The sequence below is a fragment of the Podarcis vaucheri genome (genome assembly GCF_965113315.1).
Source record: "Podarcis vaucheri genome assembly, chromosome: 7".
Lineage (NCBI taxonomy): Eukaryota > Metazoa > Chordata > Lepidosauria > Squamata > Lacertidae > Podarcis > Podarcis vaucheri.
This window is the reverse complement of record NC_138765.1, coordinates 19665623-19681332: the sequence shown is the minus strand read 5'-3', so window position 1 is coordinate 19681332 and position 15710 is coordinate 19665623. Positions and strand designations below refer to the sequence as shown.

The window sequence follows — 15710 nt, the reverse complement described above, 5'->3', positions numbered from 1 at the left end:
TCGTTTAAGGAGATAACAGAAATCACTGGGTTAAAGCCAACCAAAAGTCCAGAGGTAGCATTATTATCAATTTACAATGGGGTGGTAGGTTTGCAGGCTAGGAGGGACTTGCTCACCAATTTATTGACAGCCGCACAAGTTATTATAGCTAAGGAAGTGGAAGTGGCAAGGTTAATATAAAATGGAAGAATGGTATAAAGAGGTGTGGGATATAGCAACTAATGATAAATTAACATGTGCTATTAAGGTAAGGCGGAAAATATGCAGGAGAAATTATTTTGAGATATGGAAATTGTTTGTAGAACTTGTACTGTTAATAACGGAAAAGGGTTAAACCATCGCAAGAGGTGTTGAAATTTTGGGAGGTTGGATAGTTACAATGGAATGGTCTGGGGGGGTGGGATGCACATTTTTATTCTTATTTATTTATGATTACTGCTTTGTCAAAATAAAAAAAAGAAATAAGGAAGTGAAGCTGAATGATGAAAGTGCTTTTTCACGCAGTGCATGGTTAAAGTATGGAACTCACTGTCATGATGGGCACCAACTTGGATGGCTCTGAAAGGGGATTAGACAATTTCAGGGACGACAAGGCTATTAATAGCTAGTAGCCAGAATGGCTGTGCTCTCCCTCGACTGTCAGAGACAATGTGTCTCTGAATACTAGTTGCTGCGAATTGCAGGTCCGTAGAGCCACTGTTGTGCTGAGGTTCCGCTTGCAGGTTTCCCATGGGCATCTGGCTGGCCCTTTCCAAAAGGATTCTCCATCTGCTCTTGTGCCCTATTGTGTTCAGTGGGGTTCAGTGGTACAAGGCATGACCTCAACTCGCTAATTTACAACAGATTCATATCACGTTCTACACCCTCGCTGAACCTCTGGGCTTGATCAGCAACCAGCTCCCCTTATCACTGACTCTGCCCAAATGAAAGGTCGAGTTCATAGCTTCTGTTATCAGCACCTACCTTTGAGAAACGAGGTAATAGCTATATTCTGTTGCGTTAACAGGTTGTGGCCCTTTCCCCGAGCAGTAGCTATTTATCTGGCCTCTGAAGAACTGGATCCGAGACCAAAAGGATTTTCCCTGGTCCCTGCTAACCCACCGGCATTTTAATCCAAACATAGTAGTAAGGAAGAGAGTTGTTTTCAAAGATGAGAGACGAGGAGATTCTACACTGTAATGCAGATTTTCCAGCTGTGTAAATTTGTTGCAGCAAAAGCACAACAGAGGGCCCTTTCAGATGACCTGTTTTGTTGAGTAGCTATCTGATTTGCTTGCACAAAGGTTACATGGAGGTTGAATTACCTCTGGTGTTTACTGAGCATCCGTTCCGGTTTCTTGGCAGGCAGGTTGAATGACAAGGAGCATTGGCCCTGCATTCCTCCTGATCTGCTTGTAAGGAATTTATTTATACATCTTCCCACTCATCATTTATTCATCCTGTCAGGGAACTGACATCGGAGCAGAGTGGTGAGGCTAGGCTCCCAGATTCTGCCGGAGAGGGAACCAGTAAGGGAAGAGAGAGAACGTCCTCTGGGGAAAGAAATCCAGGTGACACCAGGAAGAAGGGAGAGGCAGAGAGCACTTCGGAGGGGAGGCTCCGAGACTCTTCCAGTGAAGTCAGTGAGGAGAGTGGAGGACCACCACTTGGCACGCCCACTCTGCGCAGAAGGCTTCCACGCAGAGGCGAGGAGGAGGTTGTCCGTTAAGGAATTCTTATGCTGGAGGAAATTTAGGAGACACCCACTGACGGATTCTACCAGCGACTGAGGCAGCCGCGCAAAAGGGCTGCTCAGCCAGGGAAAGACGCAACCACCCCTAAGCAGTTGGAACAGCTGGAGGTTTACACACAAGCAACCCCAATTCCCATGAGACATCCCAACTTTTTAAAGTGCAATTCCCCATTCGTCCTCCATTGCTGCACCTTGGCGCCAATCTCCCCCTCTGCAATTTTGCCTCCATCTTTCTTGCCCTCTGCTTTACAGCTGCCTCTATCCTGCCACACTTTTCTCCTTGTCAGCTTAACCTCCCGGCACCCCCCCCCCGTTTCCCCTCTTCCTTGAAACAGGAATGGGAAGCTTTAGTCCTTCATATGTCACTGAGCTGCAACTCCTTCCACCCTGGCTTGTGATGGCCATGCTGGCTGGGGCTGGGGTGAGTTGCAGCCCTACAGCTTCTGCAGGGCCACAGATTCCTCATTCCCATCTTGGAAGAATATGCTTTCTGGCTTTAGTCACAGCTGTTGCAAGGACACAATCAGTGAGGTGGAGGGGAGAGGGGCTTGGTGTTCCATGATGTTGCAATGCAAACCCTCCAGTAGGTGGCAGCATAGCACATTTGGGAGCGCTGCAAATGTGTCATTCATATGGAGGCAGCAACAACTTTGAGCCAGTAAAGGGACCCCTGACCATTAGGTCCAGTCGCGGATGACCCTGGGGTTGCGGCGCTCATCTCGCTTTACTGGCCGAGGGAGCCGGCGTACAGCTTCTGGGTCATGCGGCCAGCATGACTAAGCCGCTTCTGGCAAACCAGAGCAGCACACGGAAACGCCGTTTACCTTCCCGCCAGAGCGGTACCTATTTATCTACTTGCACTTTAATGTGCTTTCGAACTGCTAGGTGGGCAGGAGCTGGGACCGAACAATGGGAGCTCACCCTGTTGCGGGAATTCGAACCGTCGACCTTCTGATCGGCAAGCCCTAGGCTCTGTGGTTTAGACCACAGCGCCACCCATGTCCCTGTTTGAGCCAGTAGGTGGAAGCAAAAAGGCTCTGGCAGCAAATAACAACAAAGCAGCCCCCTTCTCATTCCATAGCTCCTTCTGGCCTTTGCAGCTTTGGCCAAGCACCAGCAGGACCCCAGATGCTGGTGCGGCTCACAAACCTCCCTTCCTAGCAGTGATTTCCATCAGAGAGGACAGAGCCACCTCGTAGCTCAGTGGTGGAGCATCTGGCTTGCATGCAGGAGGCCTGGGGTTCAATCCCTAGCATCTCCAGATAGGGTTGGGAGAGAACCCTGCCTGAAATCCTGGAGAGCTGCTGTCAGTCTGTGCAGACAGTGCCAAGCTAGATGGACCAATCATCTGCCTCAAAGCAACTGTGCCAAGTGCAATAGCCTCCAGCAATTACGTATGTGGAAATGCACAGAATTGGGACCAACAAGCATCATCTAGTTGAGCCCACCGCAATGCAGAGTCTAGTCATGCTTCTTCCCAATGTTGTTTGGGCAGCTGGTGCCTTTGCAGCAGCGCTGGGTTTACGTATAAGCTAAACAAGCTGTAGCTTAGGGCCCCACTCTTTTGGGGGCCCCAAAAAAAATTAAAGGGAAAAAACTGGATGTACATTTCCAAAATATAAGATAAAAAACAAAATAAAACCTACATACAGCAACAATGTTTTGTGTTGTGTAGGCTCCTATGATGCAAGTAATGGGCCCCGCCTGCTAGCCTGCTCCCTAAAATATCACTGGTTTGCTCATTTCTATATATAGGGTGTGTTATGTACTGAAGTTCTCACCCTGGGCCAGCAGAGGGATACTGTAGATAGTTTTCACTCAGGTCCACATATGCAAATAAGGAATTGAAAGTGACGTTCAGTGATTGGATAGTTACAGAAAGTTGTTACTGTTGCATTCTAGTGGAGCTCTATATAAGCAGGCTGGCTGAACCCTTCAGTTCAGTTCTGTTCTGGCTTGTGAATAAACAAGAGCTGTTTGAAGAATCGCTGTGTCGTCTGATATCTTCACCCACAACTTAACAGGGTGCCTCCATTCTGCATGTGCAAATGGCTTTAGATACCATATGGCATATATTCCACACAAAAAACAGTGACAATTTGTTGTTGACAAAGGACAGCTGGACATATAAAGGGCCCCATTACCTTCAGTAGCTATGGGCCTCTCAAACCTAAATCTGGCCCTGCTTTGCAGTTATGAGCAAGACAGCAGTGGTTGTCTCTCTAGCTGTACATGCAAGCAGTGGCATAGTTCTTAATCCAGCTGTGGCTTATGCCAACAAAAATCTACTGGACTCCAACTCCCAGCAGCCAGAGTGGCCAATGGTCAAGGATGATGGGAGTTGTAGTCCGAAAACAACAGGTGGACTTGTCATGGCGCCCCATCTTCTTTTGCCACAGAAGCAAAGTAATGTACTGCTGAAGGCATTGCTGGGGTTAAACTGCTTGTCTCTGAGAACGTTAAGAGTGAGCTGGCCTGGAGTTGCCCATCTGAGATAAGTTCATGTATATGCATGTTTAGACATGTCGGCAGATATGTAAAGGTTCTTTCTTTCCCTCTAATTATATATCATTAAGTTTCAGCTTTTTTAACATATGCAATCAAAACACAATTTAGTCTTTCCTCTTATTTTTGTCAACTTCCCATATAATAACTTCTGAGCCAAATAACTTCTGTTGCTCATAGTTCAAATCTTGCTCGCGAGTTCATCATACTATAGTATTTTTGAAAAAAGGCACCCAATCTTCCATTCAAACACTCACCATTAGGTGATCTTAATTTTGCTGCTGATTTTTTGCCAGTTCTGCAGAGTCCATTATCAATTCTTCTTTGGTAGGAACTTCTTCCTTCCATTTCTGTGCATAAAGAATCTGAGCTGCTGTTGTTACATACATTAACATTAAATATTTTTTTTGGGGGGGGAGGAATTTCTGCTCCCTATCATCAGGGAACACTCTTCCAACCAAGTGACAAAATGAGATTGTCCTACTGCCCTTCTGTTCACCCTCTTCTTTCCCTCCCTGCAGATGGCTGCTCCCTTGGACTTCACTCGGCTCATCCGGGAGCACAGGGAACTTCTCCTGCGCTGGGTAGAGCCCAACCCAGCTCCTCTGCTCCGCCTACTCCATGACAGAGGGCTCTTGACCCAGCCGGAGTACTTTTCCCTGCTGGAGACCATCCCCAAGAGTAACCAAGTCATTGCGCTTTTGGACAGGGTCTGCAGCAAGCCAGAGAACAGCCGGAAGTTCTTGGACGCATTGTGGGAATTGCAGGAGGCCTACTGTCCTGAGCTCCAGCACTGGCTGGAAAAGAGCTGTCCGGAGAAAGGAAAAGGAGAACCGTCTCCAAGGCAGCCAGGCACGGCAGTGACACAACTAGCCTCAAGGGCAGGAGGGAAGGGCCACATTCCTTTCTTGGCAAGCTTGTGGGGGCCACGTTCTGGTGGTGGATGGGGTCAGGTGTAAATATTTGCCTCTGTATAGTGGGCTAGTTTCCCCACTCCGCACACAAGGCATCCTGGTTTGTAGACCTGCCGGTGGGCATCTACTCTTGCACTGCTTTGCCTTCACAGTGAGAGCCAGTGCGGTGTAGTGGTTAAGAGCGGTAGACTCGTAATCTGGTGAACTGAGTTCGCTTCCCCGTTCCTCCACATGCAGCTGCTGGGTGACCTTGGGCCAGTCACACTTCTCTGAAGTCTCTCAGCTTCACTCACCTCACAGAGTGTTTGTTGTGGGGGAGGAAGGGAAAGGAGAATGTTAGCCACTTTGAGACTCCTTTGGGTAGTGATAAAGCGGGATATCAAATCCAAACTCCTCCTCCTCCTCTTCTTCTTTTTCTTCACAATCCTTCTCTTTCCCGTTTCAATCTAGAGCCTCCTCCCAAAACTCCCAAACGAGCTTTGCTGAAATTCTGGAATTCAAAGAAATACAAGCTCCCAGCAGTGCCTGCAGGCAAGTCATCCCTCCCTTGCTCCATAGGAGGGCTTGCTTCTGTGTATATATTTGTACCTTTGAGCGGACGGTGGGGTAGTTGGGCTCACTTGGCGTCCAGCAAGTTGCTTTGCCGCTGCTTACCAGGTGGCAGGGAGGGAGGGACGAGACCGCGGTGTGGTCAGTATGATATAAACGCATCGGCAAAGCCGATCTGGCACTCCCACTGGTGCATCTGCGCATAGCATGGGCCTTGCCACCATCTTGCTCTTTGCTCCTTTACCTCCTTGTAAGCGGCAATGTTTCAACCAGGAGGTCATGTGAGCATCATCGCCCCACCAAGCTGTCCACTGGGGCTGGCGCCCCACTTTTTTTTGGCCACGATTTCAAAGCTGGTTATCTTTAACATGTGTAAAAGGTTTGATGCCACAAAGGCTCAACATAAGAACAGTTTCTGTTCTCCGACAGGTTGCTGGTTCATAGCCCAAGATGGGTAGTTGAGGCCTCTTGAGGAGAACTAGAATTTGGGATAGGGATAGTCCATGAAATGCCCCACAAATGTTGTTGGGACTACAACTCCCATTGTCCCCAGTCAATGTGGCTTATGATCTGGGATGATGGGAGTTGTAGTCCTGACCGTCTGGAAGGCACCACATTGGCTACTCCTGGTTTGAGAGAAGTTGGTCCAGCTCCCTGAGCATTTTGGAGTAGGAAAACCATCAGAGGATGATGGAGCTGGCAAATTCCCACCTCTGTTAGAGGGAGGGGGCTGATGTAAGAGACGTTTGTGTGTGTGTGCGTGTGTGTGTGTGTGTTTGGAGTGTGAGTTGAGGCGAGAGAGAATATCATGAAGGTTGAAGACATGGTGACATGTATCTCTCTCTGTCTCTGAGGATCTGGTGTGGGGAAGCCTACCTGTTGCTTAACAGCAGTACACATTGCTTGCCTTTCCTGATGCTCTACTGAAATGAACATTGCAAAAAGCATATTGTTCCGACTCTTCAGTAGGGATATTAAGGGGGCAGCAATTTTCATTCTGACCTGCCTTTGTCACAATCTGTGCCGTTTCCTTTCTGCTTCAGTTTGGTTTCTGCCAAATACAATGTTATCTGTTGGCTATCTGCTGTTTACCGTAATTTATGTACTTATTTATGTTAAGTTACAAATTTATCATAATTAATGGCGTAATTATTCCCACAATGTTCACACCAGTGCAAAGGAAACACCACTGTAATGAGGGGGGGAGCCTCCCCAATTGCATATCATTTGCAGGCTGAAAACAACAATGGTGAATGCCAACATATTAAAAGGCGTGTCAGATTTACCGGTACATGCCTGGATAGCTCTGCTTAGACAAAGTTAGTAGCAGGTTCCAAAAACAGTACAGTGAAGACGCCCACCTATTATCAATGGGCTAGGAGTTCCAAAGTGTAGTTACTGCTACATGGAAGCATCAATTCCTTGCATGTGTGGGATGAACATTATGTGGCACTTGTAACGATACTCAGATCTATTGACAGTATGGGGAAAGGGGCTGGGAGAAATGGTTCCAGTTTTATGCACTCTGGGAAATGATTGCAGAAAGAGAAGTGCATCAGTCTGCTGGTTTGTGCTGCTTTGTGACAGGCAGGGCTGGTGCATGTTTGGGGCCTGCCCTGATGTTAGGCAGAGTGAGATGATCGCCTCAGGCAGCCAGTGATGGGAGCTAGGGAACAGTGGCTAAGAGCTGGACACCAGGCTGCCTGTGCCCCCCAATCTCCCCTGCTGCCCTCAGGAGGACACTGTCCAGTCCCCAGTGTCAAAATAAGATTCCCCTGCCAGTTCAATCAGCTTCCGTATGGGAAATGTGGGAGCCATCTTGTCCTTTGCCTCGGGCAGCAAAATCTCTTGGGCTTGGAGGTCTCTACAGGGCGCCTGTTTCCTATGCATTAAATGTTCTCTTGTCGTGGCAGATGAGGAAAAGAGCAACGACCTGACGTTTCGAAGAGCCCTGAGCCGACAACTCAAAGGTAATGGAGGAGGAGGAGAAACAGCAATGAAAGGATGTGCAAGCAGAATCCAGGACAAAGAGGGGCTTCAGTGCAGAAGAGGGTGGGGAATTGTTTTCAGACTGAGGGCCGCATTCCTTTGTGGGCAACCTTTTGGGGGCCAGAGGTAAAACTGGGCCGGGCCACAGAGGCAACTCATAACTTTGCACGGCAGGTTACAGTCCAGCCTTACAGAGATCAGAGATTTACCCCCTCAGCTCCATGCCTTTCCATGCTCTGTCCAGGCAAGCAAGAGACATTGGCATTCTCACACTTGATTAAGCAGTATCTGAATCTTGTTAAATAAGCAGCATAATATAATTAATACATATATGAATGCTAAGGAAGGCAGCGAGGATAAAGACGGATTGCTCAGCACATGAATCTTGCAGCTGCCAAGGAAACTTTAGCTGCAAGTTTCCTACACTGAGCAGGGGTCCCTTCCAGCTTTAAAAATGCTATGTTTTTATGGCCACATCTAAAGCCATAAAATGCTATGTTTTTATGGCCATACATCTAAAGCAGTATCATACCAGTTTAAACTTCCCCCAGGGAATCCTCGGAAGTTTAGTTTGTTCAGGGGTGCTGAGAGTTGTTAGGAGACCCCTACCGCCCTCCCAGAATTACAACTCCCACTGTGGTTTAACATTCAATCCTTCTTCCCAGGAAACTCTGAGAATCATAGCTCTGGGAGAGGGGAATAGGGGTTTCCCTCAGCACCCTTAGCCAACTACAGTTCCCAGGAGTCTTTAACTGTATGGTGCCTAAGATGTCTGCCCATTGCAACAATCCTGCCCATTGCAACAGTCTCTGCGTCTCCAGTAAAGATCCCCAAAGTATGAAATGCATGCAAAAGATGGGTTCACACGGATGTGGGTCTAGAGAGATGGTTTTTTTTCAAACGGGAGCTGCAAACTCAAGGGATGGATCTCCTTGCCCTACCATAGTCAGCTCTGTACATTCCATCAGGATTATCTGCTGTACTTTTCTGGGTGTCCTCCTTACCTTTGCTCCAACTGCTACCCTCCTGCCAGCTGCTTTGCAGAACCACCGCCGCTCCCTGCTGACCCGCACAGAGAAGCTTTGCACCAACGTGGACGACACCGAAACCTGCGGCCACATCGAGATCCGCTACACCGACCTGCTGCTGTCCGACAACCCTCGCTCCGCTTCCAGCAGCCACGACTACTTGCACCTGGCCTCCCGCCGTGCCCGCCTCTACTCCCTCCACGCCCCCCGCTGCCTGGCTCTGAGCCAGCTTTTCTCCCCACTCCCCAAGGAGAGCTCCTCACCTCGCCGGGTGATGCTGAGCGGGGCTGCTGGCATTGGCAAGAGCGTCGCGGCCCAGAAGATCATCCACGACTGGGCGTTGGGCTCAGCCTTCCAAAAGGCCCTTTGCATGCTAGACTTCTCCTTCCGGGAGCTCAGCCTCATCAGGACACCCCAGAGCCTCGAGGACCTGATCCGCAGCAAGCATGTCCACCTAAGCAGGGTTCTCCCCGAGCTGTTAGATCGGCCTGGGGAACTTCTGGTGATTTTAGATGGCCTGGATGAGTTCCGGCACTCCCTCGAGAGCAAGAATCCCTGTTTCCAACCGGACCAGCCGGCTCACATCAAAGATCTGGTGCACGGCCTCCTCTACGGGACTTTGCTACCCGAGGCCACCATTTTGGTCACATCGAGGCCTTCTGCTGTCCTTCCAGAGGACCTCTTTGACCGCCATGTCATTATCCTTGGCTTCCAAGAGCAGCAGGTAAAGGACTACTTCTTCCGCTTCTTCCGTAACCCGGCACGAGCTGCCGATGTGCTTGGTTACGTATCTGCCCACGAGGGCTTAGCCAGCCTCAGCTTCATTCCTCTCTACTGCTTCATTCTCTGCACAGCGCTGGGGGAATTCTTCCCATGGACAGGGGAGATGGAGGCCTCCCCACCAAGCACCATCACCGAGGTCTACCGCCAGTATTTGAGCACCATCCTCCGGCTGCGACAAACAGGGGGAGCCTTGGAAAAAGCCAAAGACTTGGTGCTGCAACTTGGCAAGCTGGCCTATGCTGGTCTGCTGAGGGGGAAGGTTGTCTTCTACGCAGACGAGCTGCGGGGTTTCGGCTTCGACACGGAGAACCTGCCCGGCACTTTCTTGAACCGGATCTTCTTCAAGGAGAAAGATGAGGTTTACGGCTTCTTCCACTTGACCATACAGGAGTTCTTAGCTGCGTTGTACTCGGTGGCTATCTTGGACCCCAGTAGTGAGGAGTTAACTTCTTGCCTGGATCTCTGGTGGGATGGAGAAGCTCCAGAAGGTGGACAGGCCGAGAGACTTCTGCCCCCACCAGACGGACGTGCTGCGGCTGGACTTCTCGGCTACACTAGAGAGTTCCTGAGCGGAGGCCAACAGTGGGACAACCTGCAGATGTTCTCCAGGTTCTTCATGGGGCTCTTGAGCTCCAGGATGCAGGGGAAGCTGGAGAGCTTGGCTGAGGGCCTAACAAAGGATCCCCTTGTGCCTTTGGCAGAGTGGCTGGGGAAGAAAGCTCAGTACGAATCAGACCGGAAGCTGCTCTCCTTGCTGCATTGCCTGGCAGAGCTCCGCCAGGACTGGGTGACGCAGAAGGTAGCTTCCAACCTGGATGAAGTGGATCTGTTCAAGGTGACCTTGAACCCAGCTGACTGTGCAGCCCTGGCCTACGTCTTGGGCTGCTCAGAGCATAAGAGGCTACGGAACCTCAACTTGAGCTACAGCAACATGGGCATCGGGGGGCTGAGGCGACTCCGGGGGCTTCTCCATCGGTGTGAGACTCTCCAGTGAGTACCTGGTTGGCAGTGTCCTAGGCCTTGGCCATATGCTGTAGGCAGTGGCTGCAGGACGCCGGCATCCTATGCCCTGCTATGAATATGGGCAAGCAGTGGCGTTGCATCATGTCTCTCCCAGGAATTCTTGGGATAGTTTGGCAAGGGTACTGTGAATAGCCTGTAAGAGACCCCAAGGCCAAGCCACAGAAGTTCAACTCCCACAGTGCTCTGTATGCAGAGGGAATAATGGTAATAACTAATAATAACAACATATTTATATGCAACCCATCTGCCTGGGTTGCCCCAGCCACTCTGCGTGACTCCCAGCAATTTAAAAATAAAAATAAAAACAGAATACAACATCAAATACTAAACACTTCCCTGAACTGGGCTTGCCTCCAGATGTCTTTTAAAAATCCATTTTAAGTCTGCAACATACATATGCCCTTAGTGTTTAAAGGGGCAGGAACAGATTTGGATGTCGCTGAATTTAGTTATTTAGATAAATCCCATGCACCGCTTGCAAACTCAAAGCAGTTTACAAGAGGAATAAAACAGTAAAATTAGTCTGTACTACGTATTCAGACCTCTGAAGTGTTAGGGGAGGGGTACTACTTCTGGTGGGGGACACCCCATGCTCCTTCTGGGGTAGTTTGTCCACCTTTGGTCTGTACCATGTGCTCAGCTCTCACCTGCAATTTCCTGTTTTCCAGGTTGCGGTACAATTCTCTGGACTGTGAGGCAGCAGCCATAAAAGCTGAAATACTCAGGTCCCCAAGGTGCCAGGTGAAAAGACTTCTGTGAGTCACATTCTGTGTATGTGTGTAATATAACCTATGGAAATCTTGACATCACTCCCAGTGACACAATTACCGTATTTTTCCATGTATAAGACGCCCCCATGCATAAGACAACCCCTATCTTGGGGGACTCAAATGTAAGAAAATGGGGGCAGATGGCACAGAGTTGTTGAACTTTTTTTTTTTTTTTTTGGCAGAGGATTGACCAGAGTTGTTGCAAAATCCGTCTGTCCCATCATCGGCAGAAGCTGCCAATCACCTGCCCAATTGCCACACCGTCAGCGAATCAAACCAGTCGTTGATGCAACAACCAATAACATGCACAATAGCTGTTGACAGCAGCGGCAGCAACAACCAATCATACGTCTTCCCTATGCTCCATTCCATGTAGAAGATGACCCCCACTTTTTACCATAATTTTTAAAGAAAAAAACCTAGTCTTATACACAGAAAAGTATGGTGGTATTATTATTATTATTATTATTATTATTATTATTATTATTATTAAAACTTTGGTGCTTTTTTTTTTAAGTGACTCAAAGTGGCTTAGGATAGGGTTGCCATATTTCAAGCAGTGAAAATCTGGACAAAAACAAATTGTTGACCCTCCTTTTAAAAAAATCCCCAAAGCTGCTTTTTGGGGGAATTATCCCAAGCTGTTGAGTTTTTTGGAAAAACCCCAACAAAATGTCCGGGACGTATGGTAACTCTACTTAAGAACAGCAATGCACCACACTGAAAGAAGGTCACAGATAATTAAAAGCCAAAGACCTGGTGGCAAATAAATGATTTTGCCTGGTACCTAAAGATAAGTAACGATGGTGCCTGGTGAGCCTTCCTGGGGAGAGCATTTCTCAAATAGGGAGCCACCACTGAAAAGGCCCATTGTAGTGTTGCCACCCTCTGGACCTCCCATGGAGGAGGCACATGAAGAAGGGCTTCAGATCACAATTACAGAGTCAGTTCATATGGGATGAAGTGGCCTTGATTTATGGTCATATCCACATCATGCATTTAAAGGAAATGGCCTTCCCCAAAGAGTCCTGGGAAGCATAGTTTGTTTAAGGTGCTGGGAATTGCAGCTCAGTGAGGAGTAAGCTACGGTTCCCAGGATTCTTTGCCGAAAGCTGTGTGCTTCCAATGTATGGCAAAGGTTTCATCTATATCTCTTATCATTGTGGTTCTAGTCCATAGAATCCTAGTAAATTAAGACAGCTCAACTGCAGCATGTGGCTTGGTTTATTTGTTCGAGTTCTCTAAACAGCTTTAGTTCTCTGAAGCTCTTTGCTTTTGTATAATACCCCTGCCACCTCCTTGAGATGGCCCACTGCTTAGATTCCATAGGATTCTGCCTTTAACTGGGAGTTCAGACCTCGTGACCCTCTAGCCAGTTTCATCTCTATGGAAGTAAAATCCTAATTCCCAGGAAGGGTGTGTTTTGATTCATTCATTCTGATGGGATAATTTGGAACTGGGGTTTTCCTGTACAGGAATTCACAATGTGTTCGTTTGAATTCCACTGATTATGGGAGTTCCTCTTTGCTTTAAGTTAAGCTTCTCTCTCTACCCCCACCCCCATTTTTTTAAAGGTTTTGTGGGAACTGCCTGGGCTCTGAAGGGGTGAGGGGTTTATGGGATGCCCTCCAGGAGAACACCACCCTCGAAGAGCTCTATCTGGATATCACAGGAATCACAGATAGTGGCTTGGATAATATTATGGATTCCTTGATGGGCAACAGAACGCTCAGGCTCTTGACGTAAGTATGCTCTGATGATATTGCATTATAATATTTTGCAAACTTCTGGAAATGAAATCACAAGCCTACCAGAATAGAATTTTGGCAGGAGGTATAATTGATTAGAGGCGATCACATTTTTGCAAAGATCCCAACACAGAGGAAATACAACGCAGTGCTATGCAAGAGGAATAAGGAATACTATTGTATACATCTAGGAATTTTCACACACACACACACACACACACACCAGATAATACCTTCATAACTTTCTACAATTTTTATTTTCTTAATCCAACAAGTGCTGCAGTTTCTATAGTGTGTTTTGCAGAATATGTAATCATCAGTATAGTTTTTCCCTCCCCCAAATTTAAATATTTAAAGTGTGCATGCATAGATATACTTATCAGATTTGGTTTTCCTTTCCACTGTATTTGTAAATAAAATAACTATATAATTTTAGATGTGGGGAATGAATTTCCTCAGTTGAGCTGCAGTGTGGAGGATGGGAAAGCCATTAAGTCAGAGGTGGGTGGGACACTTGTGGCCTTCCAGATGTTTGCTGGACTATGACTCAAATAATCCCTGACCACTGGCCATTCTTCCTGAGGGTTTGGATGGGAGTCGAGCTGTTGGAAGTGTAACAGCAGGGATCGTTCAGTTTGGAGCTTAAGGGTTAATTCTGTTAAAGTCAACTATCCAAGAGGGAGACTGGTGGGGGTGTTGCTTTAGCAACCAGTCAGAATGGCATGACCTTTGCTGAGGTAGTACATATTCTGGCTGTGTAGTTCTGAGGGAGTGCTCCCCTTGTGTGTTTCACCCTAAAACCCTCCTCTCTTGTTTCTTGGGCATATGTGTGTGTGTGTGTGTGTGTGTGTGTGTGTGCGCATGTGTGAGAGAGAAATCGATCTGCATGCTCTCCTATTACAAGGTCTATGTCTATCATGGGTTGCATCCTGGCTGAGTTAAATACACTAAATTAGTTGTTAGGAGACCCCAATGCCCTCACAGAGCTACTATTCCCAGAGTTCCCTAGGAAGAAGGATTGATTGTTAATCTCTTCTGGGAATTGTAGCTCTGTGGGAGGAAAGGGGGCACCTAACAACTCTCAGGTCTCTCAACAAACTACAGTTCCCATAATTCTTTGGTGCAGAGGGGAGTCGTGACTGTTTAAAGCGGCATCATAACGCTTTCAGTGTATAGTGCGCATGTCGCCTAACATAGCTTGGACCCAACCCCATGTCTATCCACGTTTTTCCCCAGTGTAGCTTTATAATACCTGTCTTCTTTTCTCAGCATTGTGGGGAACCGGCTGAGCAAAGCCGGGAGAGAAGTCCTCTCCGAGTTGAGTCGCAGGAAGCCGGAGCTCAAGATCATAAGCAGTTTCCTGTCCGACATGGGGCTGCTGCAGGCATATTTGGACTGGGTGGAAGAGATCAAAGCGGACCAGGAACAGATGGAGTCAGTCAAGAACGCTGACGCCTTGCGTTCTGTTCTGGAAGTTCTGGAGGAAACAGAAGATCCGGGAGCCAGCCAGGAAGCTCAGGAAAGAGCGGAGCTACTGAAGAAACAGATCACTGTCCTCCTGGGGGAGGAGAAAGCAAGAGAAAACGGGACCCCGTGATGTCTACTTGGCTTCACCTGTCCTGCAAATGGAGGCATCTACTGGGAGGCCAAAGGACACCATCTCAACGGGTGTATTCTGCAACAGGTTGTGGATGCAATATTAGGGCGTTAGTGGTAGATTTGTACTGGACCGTCCACACATCATTCTGCCGTTGTTCTGTGATGCCTCATTAGTGTTACCTTGGTCTTGCTCTATAGCGCAACATTCCCCCAGGGGTTGTTAGGTATGAAAAGTTACTGAACTTCCAACAGGAAGCTACTACAGGGCGTGTAAGCGATTAGAAATGAAGCCCTGAAATGTTTGAAGGTGCAAACAGTCGTAAGATCAGGATCATGTGCCCCAGCATTAGCACAAATCCTTGTGGGTGCCTTTGTCTGCCCTACCTGCAATAGAACATGTCTCTCCTGTATCTACAGCCACAGCAGCCGCTGTAATTCTCCAACGGTTTGACTTCACCCCTGAAGGCGCAATCTTCCATTGTCTCCCGGAGACAGACGGATACCAACTGCGCATCTGTGGATGCACAATATAAAGGACCTCTGGATGGGCACCTCAGCCTACCCACAGCTTTTTCTGCATGGGGAATCTCCCTACCCTACTCAGCCCCTCGGACAGTAATAGTGCCACTGTATTCTGCTCTGGTCAGACCTCACCTGGAGTACTGTGTCCAGTTCTGGGCACCACAGTTCAAGAAGGACACTGACAAACTGGAACGTGTCCAGAGGAGGGCAACCAAAATGGTCAAAGGCCTGGAAACGATGCCTTATGAGGAACGGCTAAGGGAGCTGGGCATGTTTAGCCTGGAGAAGAGGAGGTTAAGGGGTGATATGATAGCCATGTTCAAATATATAAAAGGATGTCATATAGAGGAGGGAGAAAGGTTGTTTTCTGCTGCTCCAGAGAAGCGGACACAGAGCAATGGATCCAAACTACAAGAAAGAAGATTCCACCTAAACATTAGGAAGAACTTTCTGACAGTAAGAGCTGTTCGACAGTGGAATTTGCTGCCAAGGAGTGTGGTGGAGTCTCCTACTTTGGAGGTCTTTAAGCAGAGGCTTGGCAACCATAT

General features: G+C 48.1%; 1 protein-coding gene across 1 annotated transcript; it reads left to right on the top strand.

Moving 5' to 3' along the window:
• The first annotated feature begins 26 nt into the window (after positions 1–26).
• On the top strand, positions 27–15249 carry LOC309537648 (NACHT, LRR and PYD domains-containing protein 12-like). The gene is made up of 8 exons (XM_082232540.1): positions 27–247; positions 4759–5190; positions 5403–5682; positions 7614–7670; positions 8723–10490; positions 11192–11278; positions 12868–13035; positions 14311–15249. Exons 1-8 carry the CDS (start codon positions 182–184, stop codon positions 14636–14638), a joined length of 3186 nt encoding a protein of 1061 aa, XP_082088666.1. The 5' UTR covers positions 27–181; the 3' UTR covers positions 14639–15249.
• Positions 15250–15710: the final 461 nt, after the last annotated feature.